The following is a 22086-nucleotide window of genomic DNA, read 5'->3' as shown; positions in this document are numbered from 1 at the left end:
TCAGTATTTTTAATTATAGTTTAGTTAGTTGAGTTTACAAGGAGGAGCTGATGATTTCTAGAGGAATTTTCGCAATTTAACTAGCTAGCTAGCTAATTAAATTAGATAAAATCTAAATGTTCTAACATTTCGGAGACTTTCTTTGTGTTGTCATGACCTCAGTATTTCTTAAATGCTGACCACAGCCCTGACTATCATGTGCTGTTGAACACAAGTATAAACATTTACAGCACTGATGTTCTAAAATGATTGCATTCTTCTCCCTCTCCTAATCTTTTTATTTGTTTAATACAGAACAATTAAAACATGTTTGTCATTGTGTCTGAGGAACTGCATCCAAGCCTCCCACATCTGGAACACCTTGAGGCAGATGGGAATGTTCTTTACAGTAGGGCTGCGTTCTTTCTGAGCAACCATATGCAATAGCAAACATGTCATGATTTCAAAACACAACAAGCACAGCTCTTGGCAATTCTGTACTTATGTGAAAAGTTGGGCCTGGAAAACTGGAATTATATGGAAACCCAATCCCACCCATGGAAAGTATGTTCAAACGTAATTTATAGTCTAGCAAAACAGGTCCTGTACACAACACACTGGCACTGTACAGGTTTGGTCACACTGGGTGGGAGGTGTAGTATCTTGGACGCTGCATCTGGTTCTACAGCAAATATTGAAGGTGTGACTTCATGCCAACACATTAGTTCCAAGTACAGAATATAAAGGTCAATTCCCAGCAACCAGGAGAGGAAATGGGCCTTTTCAGGTCTCTTGTAGATCAATCACACAAAAGCACCATGGGAGGTACAGTACAGTAAGTTGAAAACAGCAAGAGAGCTGTACACCACTGAGGCCCAGCAGCCACTGTGGTCTCTGAAAATAGTCAAACACAGTCCTGTTACGTGTGTCAATGTGCCAAATAGGATGTAAACACATAAATAACCCAAGGAGTTGACGAAGTCTCCCTCCAGGGTGGTGCCTTTCATCTCTTTTTCAAATGTAGATGTCTGAAGTCCTAAAAATGTTTTGGCACGAAGCAAAAAGGTGTCGATGTATTCCCATCACCGTAAAGAGATTTTCCTGAGATTTTGAGGTGAGCTGGATTAACGGTGATAAGTGGGTTTATCGCTTGATGTCGGATTTTTTTTTATAAATATCTTGTAGTTCTGTAGAAGTTTCCAGTTTTTAACCTGCTTTCACAGGGATCTCAGTTAATCCAGTACATTCCTAACATGCCTCACCCTGTGGTGCTCCTGCCACAGGTCCAACTTCAGGAGACAGGCCTCTTGTAGTAGCCTGCATCTCACCTCATCTTGATTAGGCAATTTAAACTTCAACAAACAGACATTACTAATAAGTCTATAAATCTAGTGAAGGGTGTTGCAGGTGGGCTGTTTAGTATTTCGCCAACATCTCTAGGGTCAGTCAAGAAGGGTTTATGACTGAAGTGGAGGCCCAAACGTATCATCCAGGTGTTTTTGAAAATTGTAGATGTGTATATCTGTGAACTCAGGCCTCTTCTATTAAGACGTCAGCTCAGTTGATTTCTGCCATGCACATTTCATATCACAGTTACAATCAAAATCCAGATTTCATTCTGGAAACCATTACATTCGGTAACATTCAGAAAAACAGCACTACAGTCTGGGTTTTCAGAAGTAGGATAGGTTTTCCAGATTTTAGGTTTATCCACATTTGTGTGAACACAATAATCACGTGAATGTATGAATGTGTCCACACACACAGGAACACAGGTCTCTTGTCTCAATACATCAGCCATAATGACTTCATCCCAGAACGATGCCTATGCCCACAGTTGTAATGAACAAAAAACAATTCTGCAACAAGAGATAAGAGGGCAAAACAACAACACTGGCACTCAGCCGTGGCCTCTACAGGATCAGTGAATGACATGTGAACACCTGCTGCTTCTCTGTTGGAACAGCTAATACAAACACAACAGTATAGGTCAAATCAGTCTTGTGTCTTTGATGGGTAATGCAGCACGCCTCCGTAGGTGTTATTGAATAACTCATTCAACAACACACTTCTGTGTAACTCGGGCATTGATAACAAACCCACATTCCAGAGAACCACTGGCCTGCTTCCAAAACAAATACATAAGCAGTCTCTTTATTCTTTTGAAGTTATCTTATATGCTCCTTCAAACACGGTAATGGTAGCGTTTATTATTTGTCGAATGTGAATAGGGTTCTGCTTAGATTATAATTGCCAAAAGTTTGTGGGTTTTGTCTGTCACACAGATTGTTCATCCAACCCACCTGTTCAACATTTAACTCTTTTATGTAGAGAAGAGAGCTGTGTCACACGGCTACAAATACATTATATAGTATTAAATCTGCAATAACTTTTTGGTCACTTGGGAGCTGCAGAAAGAAGTTGTAAAAAACACTGACAAGTTGATAAGGTGAACAGTTAATTATTTACACATCCAGTAGTTATGGAGCAAAATGATCATTCATCTGAAGTCGTGTTTCTGGCCGCCTGATGGATGTGAGTCCAATATTCACTTGTTTGTTTTTTATCCTAGTACTGTTATCAAGGCAAACTTCTGAGTCTTTCAACAAACAAAACACAATTGGAACATTATACTTGCATCAGGGCACTAAATCAAACCCAGTTTTTTCATTTTGATTATTACATGAAATTACAACATTATGGAGATTTTGAAATACATTTTAGGGGTTAAAGAGTTGTTGACTTTATCCAACAGTGAGCTTTTCCAGTGAAGCCAAGTGGCCTGGCTAAGAATTTGACTGGCGTGGGGAAGTAATGTGCACTGTAATCTTAGACTTTAGTAGGCAGGCTGCCAGTTATAGCTGACTCCTTCTGTGGAAGGCAAATGCATAAAATTGTATATTCAAAATGTGGGGGAAAAAACAACACAAAAAAATACTATGCCGGAAAAGTAGATTAACATTCTGCAATTATGACAAGCACAATAGACAGATCAATTTAACTATTACTATAATATAACAATTTAAGGTTTATTTTTTGCTATAGTTATTACAGTATGTAATAGAAAAAAAGATTTTTGTCAAGTACAGTCACAGTGTGAAATGTTTTTCAGCCAACAATTACAGTATATAACAGGATCTTAAAAATCTAACAAATCACTAAATACCGTTTTCCAGTTTCACTGAAAAGATAAGGAGAACACATAACTGTGCAGCAATATGTAATAAAATTACGGCACCAACTGATTGCTCAAACTCTATTCAAAAATCAACTAAAAATGTTAAATACAAATACTTTAGATGAAAAGTCATTCAGAAACCAATTACAAGTCAATTACAAAATATTTTTAACAATTTTAAGGCATTGAAATTATGAAAATATATTTCAGTGGCTTGCTATAAGAGAATGCATAGAAATTGTGCAGCTTCAACAAATAAACATGTACAGTTTTTTATCAGACAGGAAGCTATTTTGGCCATAATTTTGCTTTGATATTGCGTGTGATACTCTGACAAATTAATGTCATCTTGTGAGCAGTGACCTTTGTTATAAACCACAAAACCAAAACGTCTTTCATACCTTTACCAGGAAACTGCTTCAGATACAGTGACTAGAGACAACAAACCTTTGAACCAACATGACATTGCTGTCATATTTATAGTATTTAATATTGTGTCCCTGTCCAGGAGAATCCATTTGAGATGCTATTTGTGTAATACTTTGCCATATTTTATAATTCAGGAAACATAGTTTGTGTACCAACATTAAAAACTGGACAATGGAATAAACTCCTGTCCCAAACTATCCTCGTGCATTCCATACAAAAAGTTTTGAAAATATTTTTTGTTTTATGTAAACAAACTCAAGATTTCATTCAATAAGAATCGTTTGCAGATCTTAAAACATTAGATTTGGTTAGGCAAATTAACTTTCAGATCACCAGCAGAGGAATGATAGTGTTATATTGCTTAAAGTTTCTCTTTCAAACACAAATGCACTCAGTGTCAGCATATGGTCCATGTTCTGCAGTAGCTCTACTTAATATTTGTGCATGCCGAGGTACAGAATTCTTGAGTTCAGTCAGTGGACAGCTGTGCTACAGAGAAAAAAAAACTAACAATTTTGATTATTCAGTCAATGCCAGACTTGGTACCGCAAGTGCTTGACCCAGAATCTCAACCCTGAAATGGTTTGACAAACTTGAACTAAAAAACACAAGAGGTATTTTCTTTTGTGGTTATAGCTTCATTTCTCTCCATGAAATTCAGGTACCGACTTTGTGCGGTTGTGAGTTTTTGTACAGTGGAGTACCTTGTCTGTGTTTGCTAGTCCTTCCAACTGTACCATGGACTACATCTCTGTACATTATAGTCTGCAGGAAATTCCCCGAAATGCAAAGGTTGTTCCATTTCCTTCCATTCACTCTGATGCGGAAAATCACTCCCCTACTAATCTCTCTAATATGTAATTTACCTCCCAGGTCTTTGTGCCCCTCCCTCATTATCTGTAGTGCATACCGTTCTGTATTTTGCCTTTACTCCCAGTCGACAAAGCAGCTAAACTACACTTCCTTCCATTCTTTCCTAAACAGTGCTATGTTTTCCCACCCTCATCCTGTCCTTGAAGTGCTGTTTTAACAGGAGCTGGTCTGGAGGTTGCTCTCCGTGAGGATGGAGGTGATGGTGGATGGATCATACACGCTGTCATCGTCATCTGAGCTGAGGACCGATGAATCCAAAAGTGGACGCATTGCTGCCTGGGTTTTTCTCCTGTAGACATAACCAAACACACTGTCATTTATTTGTCAGATGCTTTTTTCATAAATGTTGCCAAGTGAGCATAGTGCTCCCTCTGGTGGTGATATAAAGGAACAACATGCCTTTACTTGTTACTAGTATGTCCGGAATTTAATTTCCCCTGCGGTACATGATTAATGTGCCATTTTAGTTAAATGAAATACCCTTTAACACGCTGATTTGTTTTACACACATCACATTGTGAAATACTGCACCTCTGGGAGGCTGTAAATCGCTACCAGGTTTCTGTAAGTGTGTGTGTAACACCCAAGGAATCTGGGTTCCCTGGTAGTAGCGTAATTTGCATGTAGTTTTATTCATTTAGTGTGACATAAGAAGGAGGAGATGGTGTGTCTTTCTTACTCACTTACACATGCAGGCACACACACTGAAGTGTCTTGCATAACTGTTACCAAAAGCTGACACAGTGAGTAACAAATTGGATGAGAAACAAAATTGTAGAAAAGGAAATTCTTACTTGAGATCAGTTTCCAGTGCTGTGACTCTGTTCTGCAAGGCCTCTTTGAGCTCCATCTGCTCCTCCATGTCTCTCTGAGCCTTTCTCCTCATTCCATCTATCCTTTCCAGCTCTGTCTCTCCTTCGTCCACTTGCCTCTTGAGAGCCTTCACTCTCAGAGCAAGCTGCGACACACGGTAAGGTTAAAGTGTAGTTTGACTGCATATGTGTTTGATGTTGATCTATATTTATAAATGTTAACACACATTAGGAAGTGAATGTGTTTACCTGGTCTCTCTGTTCAGTGTGCGTTTGTCTCTCCTCATCCAGCGTCATGTTGAGTTCTTTCAGTTTCCTCTCCAGACGTCGCTGAGACGCCAACAGAGAGGTCTTCTCCCTTTACAAATACAAAAGAAAAGCAAGACATTTGTCACATGCTGAGCTCTCATGAAGGTGCTCATTAGCCATGTGTTAAATGTGTCTTTACTGGACTCTCAGATGTGAATATGCATAACCAAAGTAATGTGAAGTGTTTGTGGGTAAAAAGTACGCTTTCTAAGTAAACACTTTTGGGTTTGATATGCAGGAACCCTTAAAAAATTCAAGAAGAGTCAAACAACACTAAATTTGATGTTACAGCCCAAAACATGGCTTCTATAATTACAATTTCAAAATATCCCCTTAGGTTAATGAGTTAACTTTGTTTGAACATGTCCATTGGAGATATTCAGTTGTCAAACAAACAAACAAACAAGGATGAAAAATGTAATCCAGAATGAAGATCCACTGGCTTGCAGCATATTTTATCTGTTGCACTGTACCTTTCCTCATTCCGTAGGTGATCTTCCAGCTCTTGGATCTTGTTCTCCAGCTGAGAGACTCCTGCTGAGGAGCGAGACTGGCCCTCCATGTCAGCCACACGACTCCTCAGCTCCTTCAGCTGCACAGACAGACAGCAGGTCAGGGGTCAGGGTGGGTATGTTTTAGAGTTTAACCGTAACGCTGTATTCTGAATTTCAGTGAAGATGCATGTGTACAGAGAGAGGAAAGTGTATTTTGGTGGACTGAAGACTTCAGTTAATGATGATCAGCAAACACAGGTGTGCTGTGTGGGTGTGTTTGTGTGTATATATGTACATGTCTCTCCATTGCGTTCTTGTCCAGCTCCAGGTCCTGCTTAGAAGATCTCTCCTGCATGAGCTCAGAGCGGAGCTGATCAATTTGGTCTCTGCTCCTGGCCACTCGGTCTGTCAGCATCTCCACGCTGTTTTTCTCCTCATCCAGCTCTAACTCCAAACGCTTCAGCTTGTCCTGACAGAGACGAGATGAAATCGACCTAATTAGATGCTCAGAAAGGAGACTGTACTGGATTAGCCCCCAGTCAGAGATTTGATGGTGCAGAGTTTGGACATATAAGAACGTAAATAGTCTCGATCTGTTGTCCTTTCTAATAAGTGTATGCACATTAAACAAGTCTACATGCTAATCTATTAATGATATTTGTTTGATTTACAAATGAAACACGTCCAGAAATGTTGTTCTAACAATGAACGCAGAGAACTACTAACAGCAGAGAGCCCTGTAGTCATGGTTTATTCTCCCAAATCTTACCTCCAGGATGCGAATCTCCCGGGTTTTCTCATTGTGGCTGTTCTTGCTGGCCTCTATCTCTCCCTCAAGGTGGCGCAATCTGTTGGTGAGAAGCTCTTTATCCAGCTGGTGGTTGTCTCTTTCCTCGCACACAAGCAGAAGCTCCTTCTTCTGTCGTGACATCTAGTTAAATGTATCATAATAGAAACAGAAACGGCAAACTGAATTTCCATCATGATATTTTTTGTCCCAGACGCATGAATACAATCAGTCAAGCATGCAGCATGAATATTATGTGTCAAAACTATTGAACACATTCAGACCAGACATGATTTTCACAATAAAAACAACTCGGCCGAGCAAGCGAGTACGCATGCACGCAAACACTCAAAAACACACACTTCTTCCTCCAGTCTCCTTAGATTTGTATGACTTCTTTCCAGTTCACTCTGAGCGTTGTTTCCGTGGCGTTGCGCCTCCTGCATTTCCTTGCGTGCTCTCTCTCTCTGCTCCTCCTGCTGAACCCTGAGAGCCTGCGCCTCCTCTCTTGAGGACACGGTCAGAGATTCATACTGACAGAAAGATCGACAGGTGCAGGGGGTAAAAAACAAAGAGAATGATTTTTTTTTGTGCTGTGTATCCTCTAATGAGCAGCTGGATGCTTTCATTTGTTTGTAAAGGTGTTAAAAGGATCTTTCCTTCTTACATCCTTGTTGAGTTTCTCCAGAGCTCTCTCCTGCTGTCGTTTGGTCTCTTCCAGCTGGCTGATGGTCTGTTTGAGTGTCTCTTTGTCTTTCTCCGTATCCTCCAGACGCAGGCTAAGTTCACTGTGCTCCTGGCTCAGTCTGGAAGCCTTTCTCTTGGCCTCATCTAGCTCAGCTCTCAGCCCTCTCACCTCAGTGTGGAGGGCGAGCTCTGCCTCTGAACTCTCTGTAGCGCTGGCCTGCAGCTGAGACTGAAGGAAACCACAGAGGATGTCCAGTTATGCTCAAATATCTACTGCTTTCAGGGTGTCTAACACACTGATGGTCTATGCCACACTGTGGTGTGAGAGAGGATGTGACCTACCTCTAACCGTGACAGTTTGTCTTTCAGACGTGTGTTGGCTTCCTCCTGCTCTTGCTTGGCATCTTGCAAAGATTTAACGTCCATCTGAGCTCTACTGAGACGTGTTTTACTGGCCTCCAGTTCCTCCTCAGCTAATGAAAGTGTCTCTTTGAGCCGGCTAGCTTCACTACGTGTCTCGTCAAGCTTCTGCTCCAGCTCTGAGATGATGGCTGGGTCTGGGAGCTGGAGACAGGAAGACAAGGGAATAATGTTTATGAAAGATGAAAATTTCTAAATAACATTTACACGCAAACCTCATCATCCTAATCAACATCAAAACTACCACATCCACATCTCCACACTTCAAACAGGCAATTTCTTTGATTTATATGATTATAATCCCTTCAGGGTGTAGGGCTGCTCGATTATGTCAAAAGTTTTAATCTCAAGTATTTTGGTAAATACTGAGATCACGAATACTTAACATGACTAATACTACTACTTACTCATTATGACTTTGGAAACATTATGCATTTATTGAAAAAGTCTTTTTAACAGTGGACTTCCTTTAACTATAATTCAACTGAAAAACAAAAAAAAATGCATAATAATAATAATAACAACAATAATAATAATAATAATATATTATTATTATATAGAATATAATAGGTTATTTTGGTTTTATAATTGTTGTAACCATATTTGAAAATAAAATCTAAAGCCTGTAAGACTTGACTAACCCGTTTGTTTTTGTCCTGTGCTTTGGCACAATCCTCTCTGGCCCTTTGTAACTGGTCCTTTAGCCTGTCAATCTCATACTTCAGTTCTGCCTCCTGGTTCTGGTGAGATTTCTTTATGGAGATGACCTCCATGACCTTCTTGTCAAACTCCGTCCTCTGCTTCTCCAACTCAGACTTGGCCTTCTGTAGGTCAGCACTGCATCGCTGAAGTTCCTGAACACAAACAAGAACAATGTGATGGTTACTTTGCTCCATGTTTGTTAAACAGATAAGGTCATTCACCTGCGCATCGGTGGGGCGGAGTGTGTGTTTACTACACCTGGTTGAGAGTCTGTGTGTGGTTAGGGTCAGGTAGCTGGTGTTTCATGGTGCTCACTTTCTCCTGGAGCTCCTTTAGTTCCTCCTCAATATCCTCTTTTTCCAGACGGGTTTGCAGGAGTCTAGAAATGTATATCAAATACATTTGATCCAAACAATTTTTATGATATATTTATGCATTTAAAGTACTGCTTTATTATCTGATCAGCAGCAGTTGGACTGTATATGTAAATCATGACAAATGAGCTTAATTTACTTTGATGAGCAAATTTAGTCTTCAAACAACAGAAAATAAATCAGCATTCCCTGTCACCACACAACAGAAATATTCACAGAAAACAAGTCTAGAACATGCTTTTTGCTAAACACAGAAGACCACCCACACTACTCTGCTGTATCTTTATAGTGTCTGCTTACGTACAATGTTCTACTGTATGGACACAATGAAGACTGTGACTGCTGTTCAGCATCATTTCTGCTCAACCATAGTGCTAAATATGGTCCATATTCCCATTAGCACCCATGTGCTTGAGGGTTCATGGTACATATTTAAACTTGGATCATGTGAAGTCAGTCGTGAATTAGGGCTGTAAATGTGGATGGCCTTGGAGCTACAGTCAGACAGTTGTTAGCACAGCTAGCCACATCTACAGGTCTGCATATCTAAACACAAATGCAGTTCAGTTAGTGACTCTCACAGTGTTTCAGGGCAGCTGGGTGGCTCTCTGACAGAGAGGGGGAGAAACATTGACCAGGTAGAATGAAAGAGAAGAGATGGACACTCATTAGTAGTACAGTAGGTCCAAAGAGAGCACTGGAACTTCCAAATCCAGGTAAGTAATAATGAATACACTTTATGAACAATATGATGTAATAGACTCACTCTTGTTTGGTTGTTCGAAGCTCATCTCTGGTGGCGTGGAACTGCTCCATCCAGTGGCTGCTCTCGTCTCTACAGTCTTCCAACTGCTGCTGCAGGGAGCGAACTGACGCATTTACACGCAACCGCTCTGCCTCGATCCCTGCGTGAGACTAAGTCAGAAGAATTGAGAGTTTGATTATAACATTACCATTTCATAGACATAAGTAAAGATGTAGACAGATGGATCACTAAGCATTGTTTTAGCTGAAGTGATAACGTTTCTAAAGATGTTTCTAAACATTCTGGGAAGAGGTAAATGTTATAAATAAGGAGATTATTTCAAAACAAGTTTTACTGGACTAAGCTTTTTCTGTTGGGCTTATACCCAGAGAAACATAATAATTGTAGAAATGAACGAGCATTTATAGACCTTTTTATGCCAAAACATGTGTTGCACTGCTGTGGAAAAAGATTCACAGAGTAGACCAAGCACTACTTAATGGATAAAACAGATGAGATATGAGATAAGACGTTTCACTATTCACATTAAGGATTTAAGATTTAACAGACAAAGAAGTGGACAACTAGTCTCTGTAGACAATACAGGTGTTGTGTTTTTATAGTAAATGCAGCGATCTTAGTTGTGTTTAAATTGAAAAACGTATGCAAATCTAAAAGGCTGTATTTTAAGAAGTTCAGCATTGAAAACCAAATGAAAAGATTGCGGACAAAAAAAGTTCTTTCTTGCAATTATGTTAAAATTGCAAAATATCAGGGTTTTATTAAAGTCAAACTGGTGTGAAAAAGTCTGTGTGCTGTGGTGTCCTTTTGTGTATGGTGCCTCAGATTTTATCTTAACAGCAGCTATGTATCCTGTCAACATGGATGCTCTACAAGCTGACTCATATAAAAATCGCTCTCAATAAGAAAACCTACTATAAGCCAAAAAATACATACTGTCACTGCAAAGGAAAGAAATGTATAGAGGTGGTTTCCTTAGGGCTTTGTTACAGAGCTTTGCTCATGAGGTCTTTAGTTTGAGGCTACTTTGTGTGCACACCTGAGACACCTGCTCCATGCTGCTGCGGAGCTTCTCCATGTCAGCACTGTACTGCTCTCGGAGCACCTCGATCTCTTTGTCATGTGAGGCCACCTCCTCCTTCAGAGCTCCTTTGAGAGCTGTTAGCTCCCTCTCTCTCTGTCTCAGCGTCTCCTCCAGCTTCTGTTTCAGCTGGCATACCTCCATCAGCTGTGTCTGATAAGACATCAGGTCCTGCAGACAAAGTATCCAGCATAAGCTCTCTTCCTACTGTTTGTGTAGTATTGTAATTTCTTTTTTTACACAAACACTACACTTTTCTGAACAGAAATTAAAGTTAATTGCTTTGAACTACAATAGCTTTTTTTTAATAATATGATAAAATGCTGTCGTGAGAAGCAATTTAGTAAACACCCAAAAGTAGGGTGAGACAATTTCTCCCTGTATATCTGTGTGGGTGTGTTTGTGTGAGTATGTTTCTGTGAGACCGTCTTGTTGCCATTCTCTCTTCTCAGTTCATCCTGAAGCTCAGCCAGATGGTCCTCCATTTCTCTGACCCGTGCCTCTGCGTTCTCCCTATCCATACGCAGCTGAGTCAGCCTGCGAGGAAAGAGGACACACATGCTACTGAATGATTTGAATTCAAATGACTATACTACTTGCATACTTGTTTGTCTTGTGAATACGTTACAGTGACTGCTTGTTTCATTAAACTGTGAGGAGTGTGTGCTTGAAAACAAAGTGGGCTTGTCATAAACCCCTCTCACTCCTGCCCACCAAGACTCACAGACAATGGTACCGTTCCCTGTCCTGCTTTCCTGTCTGTGTGTGTGTGTATGATGTTGTGCCCTCACTCTGATTGTGTGTCATTTAATTCTTTCTTCTTCCGGTCCAGCATCTCCTGGAGCTGCAGATTTTCATCCAGACAGGACTCCAGCTCAGCTTTCAGAGCAGGATCAGAATTACTAACAGAGTCCTACAGACATGATGAATAAATGAGAGCAGTGAAACATGAGACATCAGGTAGATGTGGTGGCATTAACAGTGGGCTTTTAAGAAATGTTTAAGTGGGCACATGCCCACCAATCAATATGCATAAGGGATTAAGTTCTTAGCAGCTATTAGAGATTAAGACCTGCCCACCTTCCTTAAACCAATATATAATGAGTCATTATTGAAGTTAGATTATTGTGTGTGGACCTTTGATTGGCCCAGAGGGATTTAAGGATTAATCTGAGGATTAATCTGAAGCACACTCCGAGGAACCCCCAGCCCTCCTGATTTGATTGGCTAAAAAGACATACACACTTGAGGACAGTATCCCACTCTCAAGCAACCAAAAGCTATTTCCATTACTTGATGGATGGTGCTCTCATTTCAAGGAGACTTAGATGACTGTTTGTGTGTGGCATTGGATGTGCACCATGTAACCAGAGCCAATTTAAAGTGGCAGGTTACTCTCTGAATGTTGGCAGGCAGTTCCAATCAGCCAAGTGAATGGAGGGAGGATTGGTGGGTCATCCAGGAACCGAACAGTAACACCGCAGTAGCAACCCAAAACTCCAGTACACACTCTGCATGATGTGCTTTTATTATCCATTTAAAAACAAAATTGTTTCTTATCCACTACAGAAAAGCATTAAGAAACATTTCAGCACTGCTAATACACTCTTATTGATGCTGTTGTCAATATAAAAAATCTATATATTTCTGCTGTGCTTACCCTTCTTTCCTCCTGAAGGGCAGTTTGTAGTTCAGCTATCTTTCTTTCAAGCTCCCTCTTTTCCCTCACCCACTCTTCATGGGGTCTTTCTTTGGGCTGTTGAAGAAAAATGTATATGGGGACATAAACCAGTGCAGGAACAACCCATCACAGAATCAGATATTTTCAAAAAGGACAGACCTTTAGATTCTGAATTTTCTGAAAGATGACCTTGACTTTGTGCTTGATGACAACATCACTCTCGTTGGTACTGAGGGAAGATGTGAAAATGGTCAAATATCATTTAACACATTTATATGAATGATATACTTTATTCCGATTATATTATGACATGGATAACATCCAGTCCATACCCTTGTCTCAGGATGTTGTATATAGTCTGCATGACTTGCTCCTCCTCACTGCTCATCTCTGCACTCTGACCCTGGTCCAGCAAAAGGTCAGGAGTCACCTTAAGACATAGATCAGAAAACTACTCTTGCAATGTTGCATGCTACGTGGTGTTAGGAGCTCACTGAAAAATAGCAGCAATGCCCAGCCATAAAACATCTCATTCTTACTTTTGCTTCAGTCAGACTGGCCTGCTGCGTCTCCACAGCGGCATATCTCCCTGGCGAAGTCCACTGATTCGCGGGGTGTCCTGGAAATGTGGCAACTGCAGCCTGGTTGGGTCCCAAGCTGCTGTGACTTGAGGGCAGAGGTGAGGTGTAGGTGTTGTGGGTGAGGAGAGGAGATGTAGCTCTGGGATCTTGGTGTGCAGAAGCGAGTCCTCTCTGTTGGCCTCCAGTGTTACCACCGTCAAACCTGTTTATTAGTCTGTTGACAGGAGTTTGTCTCTGATTAGGGTGAAGCTCATTTGTTTGTTGAGGAGGGTCAGAGTAGGACTGACTGATCCTCATTGACCCGTTGAGCCCTGCTTTGTACGAACCACCCCACATATTACTTTCCATGTCGCCTTCTCTACCGCCGACATGCCAAACCTGCTCCTTCTCCCCTCTTACTCCGATTCCCCCATCCAGATTCCCATAACTACCAGACTTCCCATCCCCTGGTGGCCTAGACAGCTGAAAATCCTCATTACCTGCCCCTCCCTCTCCATCCCTGTCCAGTAGCGAGCCATGGGACTGGGCCCGGCGTAGTGCACCTCCCTGCCCTCTTCCTCCTTCTACATCTCCCCCCTGCATTCCCGACTCTGCCTTCTCTCTCCTACGGGGTAGGCTGGTGTGACCAGAGGGGTATTGGGTCCTGAGCTGGACCCCATAAGAATCTCCTTTCTTTCCGTCCTTCAGGACCACATATGGCTGGCCAGCAATACCCTGCACCCTGACTGCCACACCGTACTTGGAGGTGGGAGTCTTGGTCTTGGGCTGGGGCCCAGGCTGACTCCCGCCAGTTTCGTAGAGGTCATTGATGAAGCGGATCTGGACACCACAATCCACTGGGGTCTTCCGACCGGAAGATGGTGTGCTCATGCTGGTAAGAAGCTGACAGCAAGGAAGAAGAAGAAGAAAAAGGCAAAGATGTGGTTAGATGGATACATACTTGTTTAGGTCCAGTATTTTCATACCCAAAATGTTAGCTTTCTAAACCAAATTCATGTGTTTTGTCTTATTTCACTATAAGACTATTATACTACATTCGTAGTAATACATGTTTTCCTACACAAACACACAATTGGAGGTTCAGTGTTTTTCATAGGAAAACTACAACATGTGGACTGCCAACCCTACGATTAATGGGCAACTTGCTCTACAACCTCAGCTACAGCCACTCCTGAAAACACTGCACTTTAAGCTCCACAGCAGAACAAAATGAAGTACAACAGGTGGTGTTCAGGATTTGGCTGAGATGTGTGTGTAGGTGTCCCATAAAAAAATGACCATTTACCAATACTGACAAACTCACAATAAGAAGGTAGACAAATAAATCATCCAGGATGTTATATCTCAAGCCAATATTAGCTTATTGTACTGTAGCTGAATGTACCGATTTACATGTCAGCCAATAAGGAACAAAAACTTAACGAGTTTGTCCACCGGACAGCATTGCCGAATTTGTTTTAGGATGTATTTGGTCATAAAACAGCTCTAGTAAATCTATACCAAGACTTGTTAGTTTATGTTACTGTATGAGTTTATGTTTTAAAATGTCAGCTAATATGTCGCTTCCAGATTTCTCAATTCCCAAATACCAATATCAGTATCGACCTGATAAATCTAGTATCAATGTGTTAATACTCACAATGGCAGGTTCAGGGAAGCAGAGAGAAAAAAAAAAAAAAAAAAAAAAAAAACACTGCTACAGTACAATCAGTGGCCAGGTCAACATACCTCAAATTCAGAGATCAAACAATGAATACCTAGACACTCATTAGAATGCAACCTTGAAATGTCAAAACTGTAGCCCTGCTTTGAACAAATACAGGCACACAGATTTATGGGCAGTAACACTTTGTTACTGGCTCTTGATGGCTTGTGTGGACTTTGACCTTAGCGCACTACATTAGTTATTAACCTGAAAGCACACACCCAGGGCACACAATTATCATCAGTCACCAGCCAGAATGGTAGATCTGCTTCTCTCACCAGTCAAAAAAGCTAAATTTGAACCTACGCTAGCCTTTTAGCCGGTGGACAAAAAAAAAATAATTTAGCACCCTGCACACACCCACATATCAATTTCCCTTCTAAGAGCCAACTAAGCCCTTCCCAGCCAGACACTAAACCTATTTATTTGCCTCAACAAAACGTGAATACAGACAGGTACCATAGCAACTAGTAAGAAACCATTTCATTCTTTTTCTCTGTAATTTCTCCACTTTTGTTTTTCTTGACTCCCTAAACCTCCCTTTCCTATACTCTCATAGTAGTTGATGAGTAATTCTGAAACAATGTTTATTCTATTTAAACTGATCACACCTATGAAAAGGTTTAGTGCCAGATTGTTCAGCACTGACAATAATATAAAGTCTTGAACTTAACATTCCCGTCATTGTGTTTGGACATATAAATCTCATGCCCATCTAATTACACTAGTATGGTTCATTAAACTCCATTAAAACCCATTACAACACTCCCTCCTGAGTGCCCTCTGCACCTTTTACTTCCTCTCCACAGCTTTCCAAGGTGAGAGACAGAAAGTGGCCTGGGAGACTGAAAGGGAGGGTGACGTAAGCAAGAAAGAAACACTCAGCTTTTCTTCTCTTATCAGCGCCTTGTGTGATAAAATCCAAAGTCAGGCTATTGCCGTGCACAACCCCCCCCACCACACACACACACAAAAGGACTGACTACAAAAGTAACCATCAAATGAAGAACTGTATTGCACTGACACATGCACCCATACATTATTTAACGCCTACACACACATTTTTATATTACTATACTGATTTTGGAAGCTGTACGACGCAGCCCTGCAGGAGCCACTCCACTCCAAAGAAGACCAGAATAAGATACATTCAGCAAAGTGAGCCAAAACGGATCTTATATGTCCCCGCTGTGAAAGTAAATATATTAAACAACAGGTTAAAGAAAATGTCTGGGCTGGCACCGAGCAAAACAACATGACATGAATGACCTTTGAGGATATGTGTGCTTTAGGTGCGTAAGCATCATCCGCAGACAGACGTGCAAAGTTAGTCAATTCCTTATCCACCCTTTGGGAAACACACAGGAAGCACCATGTCACAACATATTTGTGCAGTTGAGTATGAAGTCTGCAGCCCCACTGTCTTCGCAGCAAGGTCAGACAAACGTGTCATGCACAGACGATTGTGCCACAGACACGCCATATGAGGAACGCATTGATTCCATGTGAAATCCTGATCTGAAGAGCGATCTGTAGACTCCAAGTGTGGAAAATTGATTTACAGACAGTACAAGATGTTTTCTCTCTTAATATCTGTACAACAGTTTCATTTTCTTTTTATGTCACTGAGGAAGAACGCAGTCCCAGCTCCAAGAGGGGTGAGGGGGAACCCATCCTATTGTCCAGTAGATGTGGGGCGGAAAATGAGGGCAGCAATTCTGAGAATGGCAAAAACCATCCCTGTGCTCTTTCATTCCCTCCCTCATACTGTTTATCTGATAACAATAACACATTTGTTTCAACACTGGCATTCCTGTCACCAGGACACCGTAGGTATCTCCCCAAAGCTAATAACTTTCCATACCTCTAAAAAATAAACATCCTTTTCCATATGTCTGTGAAGGTTCTCAGTCATCCAGGTCATAGTTATCCAACGAAGGTTGAGGTCAAGGGCATATGGATCTTTTCCATACTGAAAGTAGGATATTAAACAACTTCTTCTGTACTCTATTTGTCTATACCGTGTCTGTGCTGTGAAATGAATAAGTCAGTCACATTTTTACAGTTATTGCTTTCTTTACCTTAAAGCAGTGGTTCTCAACCTTTGGGCCAGCGCCCCCCTATCCATTATACAGGTCCCTTACCCCATCCCATCAAAAGAGATGTTTTCTATTTGCCCTGAATATTGTTGATTTTTTTTATTGTTACCATTGTTATTAAAAACATGGAAAAGGTAAGAAAAAAGCCATGTGAAAAGTAATTATATTTAACTAATAAGTGAATGTTCCTTCCAGAAACTGTTTTCTTGGATGGGGCACTTAATAAGGGGGGGGGTATGGGGGTCCTCCCCCAGAAGATTTTGAGCATTAAACAGTTAATTTCTTGCATTCTGGTGAAAATTTCTCCTCCAATTTCTGTACCAATTTATGGTGGAAATGTCTAAAAATTCAGGTGTCAGGTGACAATTCAAAATATATAATTATAACAGAATATAATCTAGTGAGGTTCCCAGGCATTCTTATTGCTTTTAAATGTTTTTCTCCTGTAGATCAACTTATTTAATATCATCCCTGCTGAGTCAACACACATGATTAAGTCTTACCACCTCTTTTGTGGGGAAGTTACCTATAAATGTGTTTGTGGCCCCTTTTCATCTCAGTAATAAATTATGTTTTACGTTTTAATTCAGTTATTGACTGGACTTTATTAGCTCATCTGTTAATAACTTATCATAACTGTGTTTCCCACAGAATGACTGAGTGTAACTGTGGCGCAGATACAGCATGCTAGCCTTGAAAACCCAGCTGTATTCAAGGCTCCTTACATGCTTGCTAATAACTTTTAATAGCTGGGTCTCCGACATTGACAGCGTTGTGCTGGACAGATTTGTGCCGCTGTGTTAACGAGGGAGAGAGAGCGAGAGGAAGTGCTGCGTGAATACGCGCTGCCTGCAGCTCAAATACGGTTTTAAATAGGCCCAGTAAAAAAAATCGAAAATCAATATGTGGCGGTTAGCAAATGAACGTATGGGAAACACTAATTTATCTGCTCATGTTCAAACCTTTCTGCACATTCAGAATCTCTCCCACATATCTGAGTTCTCTGACATGTAAATAAAAAAAGTCGTAATGGGAGACTAACGTCATTAGCCTATTTAAGGAGAATTCATAATATTTTACTACATGCTCTGTACTGCATTACGTTACTGATTCGCTGGAAGTATCCCCTCGCCGTCTAACAGACAAAACTGGATGAGACGGGGAGGTGCTCATGCCGGGGGGAAACGAAACTAACCGACAACACCTGTGATCAGACAAAAAGCTCACGAATAATTCCACACACGTTAACTTCAGCACCTCTGATAAAGTGCCGCTTACAATCCCCAACTGTCCGCTTTGGCACAAACTGTCTGCGATTCACAGCGCGAGGTGGTTCCACGTCACTCGCTGGTGTCGCAGCGAAGTTGCTTTCAGGTTAAGTCCGACAGTAGAATATCCCTCTTGTAAATGTGTAACCACTGAGATAACAAGACTTCACGGTGTATTCCTCAGAGAAATAAACACCTTTCCACCAAGAAAGAGAACGTCAATTTTCCAGAGTTTACACAGTAAACGCCATGTGGGTAAAATTTTAGAGGTAACACTCTGACTTCCCGTTCCCGTGAAGGGAGCACGAAGCTGCACCACAAGTAGCTGACTGAGAAAAAATATCTTGTCCAGTCACAGTGGACTAAACCGACAGGTTTTAATGTTGCAGACCACAGTTTTTTGCAAGTAGTTTAAAGTTTAAACTGGTATTGTTGTGAATCTTAAGTGTAAACTCGCCTTAGAATTTCCAACCAACAAACGCCCCCCAAAAGCAGCTCAGCGCCCCCCCTTCCAAAATATTGCTTCCAGCGCCCCCATCGTCCCCGGAACGCCCCCGTTGAGAAACACTACCTTAAAGAAACATTGTGTGACTCTGTAACCTTTACAGCTGAAATGTTCATTTTGTACGGTTGGTTGAACAGAAAAAGTGATTTAAAGACATCACATCGGGCTTTACTTATTTGATATTTTTCGTTATGTTTGGACATTTTAGAGATCATACGAATAAGCATGTAAAAAACTGCAAGAAAAGCTGGGGTAGACAACATGGGAGAAACAAGCGAGAGGCAGCTAGATTTTGGCTGTGCTTCTCACAGTCCTGCAACAGCTGCGGATACCGGATTTGTTTTCTTCTTTGAGCCAGAGCATTTGATTTATTTATTGCCAGGATGTACAGAGAATATCAAAAAATACTTCTGAAATAAACTGCCTACCCCAGCTTTAATCCATCATTTTAAAAAAGCGTTACTTACAACCTTCGTATTCTTTTAGAAGGCTCTCAAGCAAATATCCATAGCCCACACTTGTATCATTAAGAGGATGTGACTTCAACAAGAGACCAGATTTTACAGGCTTGCTCAACCAGCTAAGCGTGTATCTTGTGCTTTTGGATCCTGTTGCCAGTCATGGTACCCTGCAGTTATGCTGACGGGCTCCCTGCCTCTGGCCTCAAATTGAATTCTCACACAGTAAATTGAATTGGAGCTGCTTCCCTCTTAAGATCCGAGATGGAAAGGAAAATATAATTAGGAGATTAGAGCGGGTGTGGAGAGAAATGAAACAACCGCAATGTGTGGAGTCATGAAAGTACCTCTGGTGACTCAGGGAGTCATCATGGTTCATGTGATCAGATCATCTTTGGCCTGAAACTGATCCATCTAAAGAGAGCATCAAAGGCTGAAGGCTGTTTGAGTAGAAAAACTATTCTAAGAGAGTAAAACAACTTCGATGACAACTAACGCAGGCCTGTGCCATGTTCAGTATAATATGCAAATGTATCCATCCTGTATTCTCAATTGCATGTATTAACAGTATGCAATATTCAATACATACTGTGTTTTTAGTATATAGAAAGTATGAACAATTTGGATTATTTGGATATTATGACTGACTTGATTATTTTATGAACTGATTCATATTTTAGTCTAGAAAATGTTAGATAATAGTGAAAATTGTTCTTTGCAATTACCCAAAACCATCGGCTGACGAAGACTGACTGATATGATGTTGAAAGCGCAGATAAAAGCTAGTAAGTGATCCGTTAGTTAGGGTTTTTATGTCAATTTACTGTTTTCAAGGTCTTTCATGCTTATATTCAATTTACAATATAATAGAGAACGAAACAGAAAATCCACACATTTCAGAATAATTACATTACATTTTTGTTATTTAAGTTACTTTAAACAATTGTTCATTTTAGTTTCAGCACCAATATACAGCCAACATGGACATGTTGTGAAACAGTAGTTTGCCACTTTTGTTGTAGGTGAATTGTTAAGTTTTACAGGCATAACCTAGGAAACAGAATCAAGAACGTGTAGGTAAAAGTGCTGGAAAAAACAGTAGCTCACAGCTTCTGTGTCCTTTAAGGATGGGCAGCCACTCAGGTCCTCAGAGTATTCCTCCTTCTCCATTACATTCTTGACATAAAACCAGACCCTCTTCCTCGCTCAAGAGGTCAATCTCTCTCCAAACTTGCTACTGCTCCTCTTTCACACTCAAACAAACGGCCATTTATTCCTCTTTTCAAATCCAAAGAGTTCCATTGGCATAACAAAGAGGTCCCCAAATAGTACACAAATGACACCATATTAGGGGCACATAAATACGCCCCTCCCTCGCTCCACATTCCAGTCTCTCTCTGTCCTCCTCACTTAAACCAGCTGAGAGTATGAGAGAGAGAGAGAGAGATTGATTTATGGGATTTTATTTTAAGACTTGGGTATTTGCACCTGTAACATTGGACGTACCTTTATCATGCAGTCCAGAATTAAGAAGGATTACCAGGTTCAACTTTTTGCCATGTTCATTCTGCTTTAAAATGAAAGTGTGTCAGCATGGTCAGCGGTTTACCAAGTCCAATGGTATAATTACTGAACTTCAAAACTATAATCTGTATGTCTTTCTCGCTTGTATCATCAGTTTCACCTGACTCAAGCTCAACCTTGAATATTATAAACCTGCACTGTCATTGAGAGTTTGCAGAAGATCCATTTCTGGCTGTTTTATTATTATGTGGCATCGATTCAAGGCTTTACATGTAGCCTCGGATTCTTAAACGCTGTCTCAGAGGTCTTAAAATTGTTTGTTTCTCAGTGCACTCTGTCCAGTGACAAATCCCCCCCGGTAGCTGTGTTAGCACGGCAGACCCACAGTTATGCATAGAAATCATACCTGTGTTGGAGTAAAACAGCTTTTAAATATGAATTTATTTGGCATTAAATGACCTGTATAAATCGTATATTTTACTTGCAGAAACGTGTAGTCAACCTGAAATTACTTGCAGACATCTCTCACATGTATTTCACACAACATTAACAGGCAAATGAGAAAGCTATCCTGAAGTAACGTTAGCTGGGAGCCCTGGTCCTGCCTATCCCATCAAACTAACGTTAGCTAAGAGGCTAAACTGGCTAACAGAAAAAGCTTAATTACATAGTACTGTAAGAAATTATCACACGACTAACTCAAACGATGAATAAGCGCCAACTAACATAAAAAACCTCCCACAAAGAGCATAACTGTCTGACAGGTCGCGTCTGTCTGGTTTAGCTGTCTGGCCAAAAACAAGCGAAACAGTTAAAGTTACCTTTTTCTATGAAGTTATTCCTCTGCTCCTCTTTGACACTTCTCTTATGTCGATGATAACTCAAATATATTCTCAGACATTCGTCAAAGTCCACGCAACAAGTGGGTGGAAAAACAACTCCTCCAAAGCAAATCAACACAGCAACAAGTTCATTATGCAGGCGACTGCAACCTGTTACCTTTTTGTCGGGGATGTAACTGTCCCGCCCAGCCTCTCCGGATGGAGCGCTGTGATTGGACCAGTGAGCTAACATAGGCGGGACTATAGATGTGAGCTGCGTTTGCTATTGGTCTCTACGTCAGTCATTCATTGTGCCGCACCGCTTTATGACATTTACCCTGAAAAACGGATGCCCGCATTTTAAGAGATAGCCTAGATAAAATAAACAAACAAACAAACAAAAAAAAACGACAGGTGTGACACAGATAAACAAAAATTTGTCAGGATCAGTGACGGACCAAGATGAATACAGACTGGTGCTCCCATATGTTTGTTTTTCCAATTTACCATAAGATGGCGCAACTATCTACCAGCTGGGCAGCATCATCCAGGA

General features: G+C 40.8%; 1 protein-coding gene across 4 annotated transcripts; it reads right to left on the bottom strand.

The window, feature by feature from the left end:
* Positions 1 to 2971: 2971 nt before the first annotated feature.
* Positions 2972 to 21716, bottom strand: LOC119897604 (cingulin). 4 transcript variants are annotated; one of them, XM_038711426.1, is made up of 20 exons: positions 21534 to 21716; positions 13112 to 14035; positions 12905 to 13002; positions 12732 to 12801; positions 12552 to 12647; positions 11683 to 11804; positions 11317 to 11428; positions 10850 to 11062; positions 9811 to 9959; positions 8929 to 9049; positions 8610 to 8822; positions 7891 to 8112; positions 7529 to 7777; positions 7224 to 7394; positions 6844 to 7005; positions 6370 to 6543; positions 6054 to 6172; positions 5521 to 5629; positions 5254 to 5417; positions 2972 to 4748 (listed from the first exon to the last, which is right to left on the bottom strand). In XM_038711426.1, exons 2-20 carry the CDS (start codon positions 14021 to 14023, stop codon positions 4613 to 4615), a joined length of 3612 nt encoding a protein of 1203 aa, XP_038567354.1. In that variant the 5' UTR covers positions 14024 to 14035; positions 21534 to 21716; the 3' UTR covers positions 2972 to 4612. The 4 variants fall into 4 exon arrangements, with proteins under 4 accessions (XP_038567354.1, XP_038567357.1, XP_038567356.1 ...); XM_038711429.1 differs by having other exon boundaries at positions 12905 to 12975; XM_038711428.1 differs by having other exon boundaries at positions 13112 to 14024.
* Between the last annotated feature and the right edge of the window lie 370 nt (positions 21717 to 22086).

The sequence above is a fragment of the Micropterus salmoides genome, unplaced genomic scaffold, assembly GCF_014851395.1.
Source record: "Micropterus salmoides isolate LMB-PRFRI ecotype aquatic unplaced genomic scaffold, ASM1485139v1 Ms_hic_scaffold_11, whole genome shotgun sequence".
NCBI lineage: Eukaryota > Metazoa > Chordata > Actinopteri > Centrarchiformes > Centrarchidae > Micropterus > Micropterus salmoides.
This window is presented reverse-complemented; position numbering and strand designations above follow the sequence as displayed.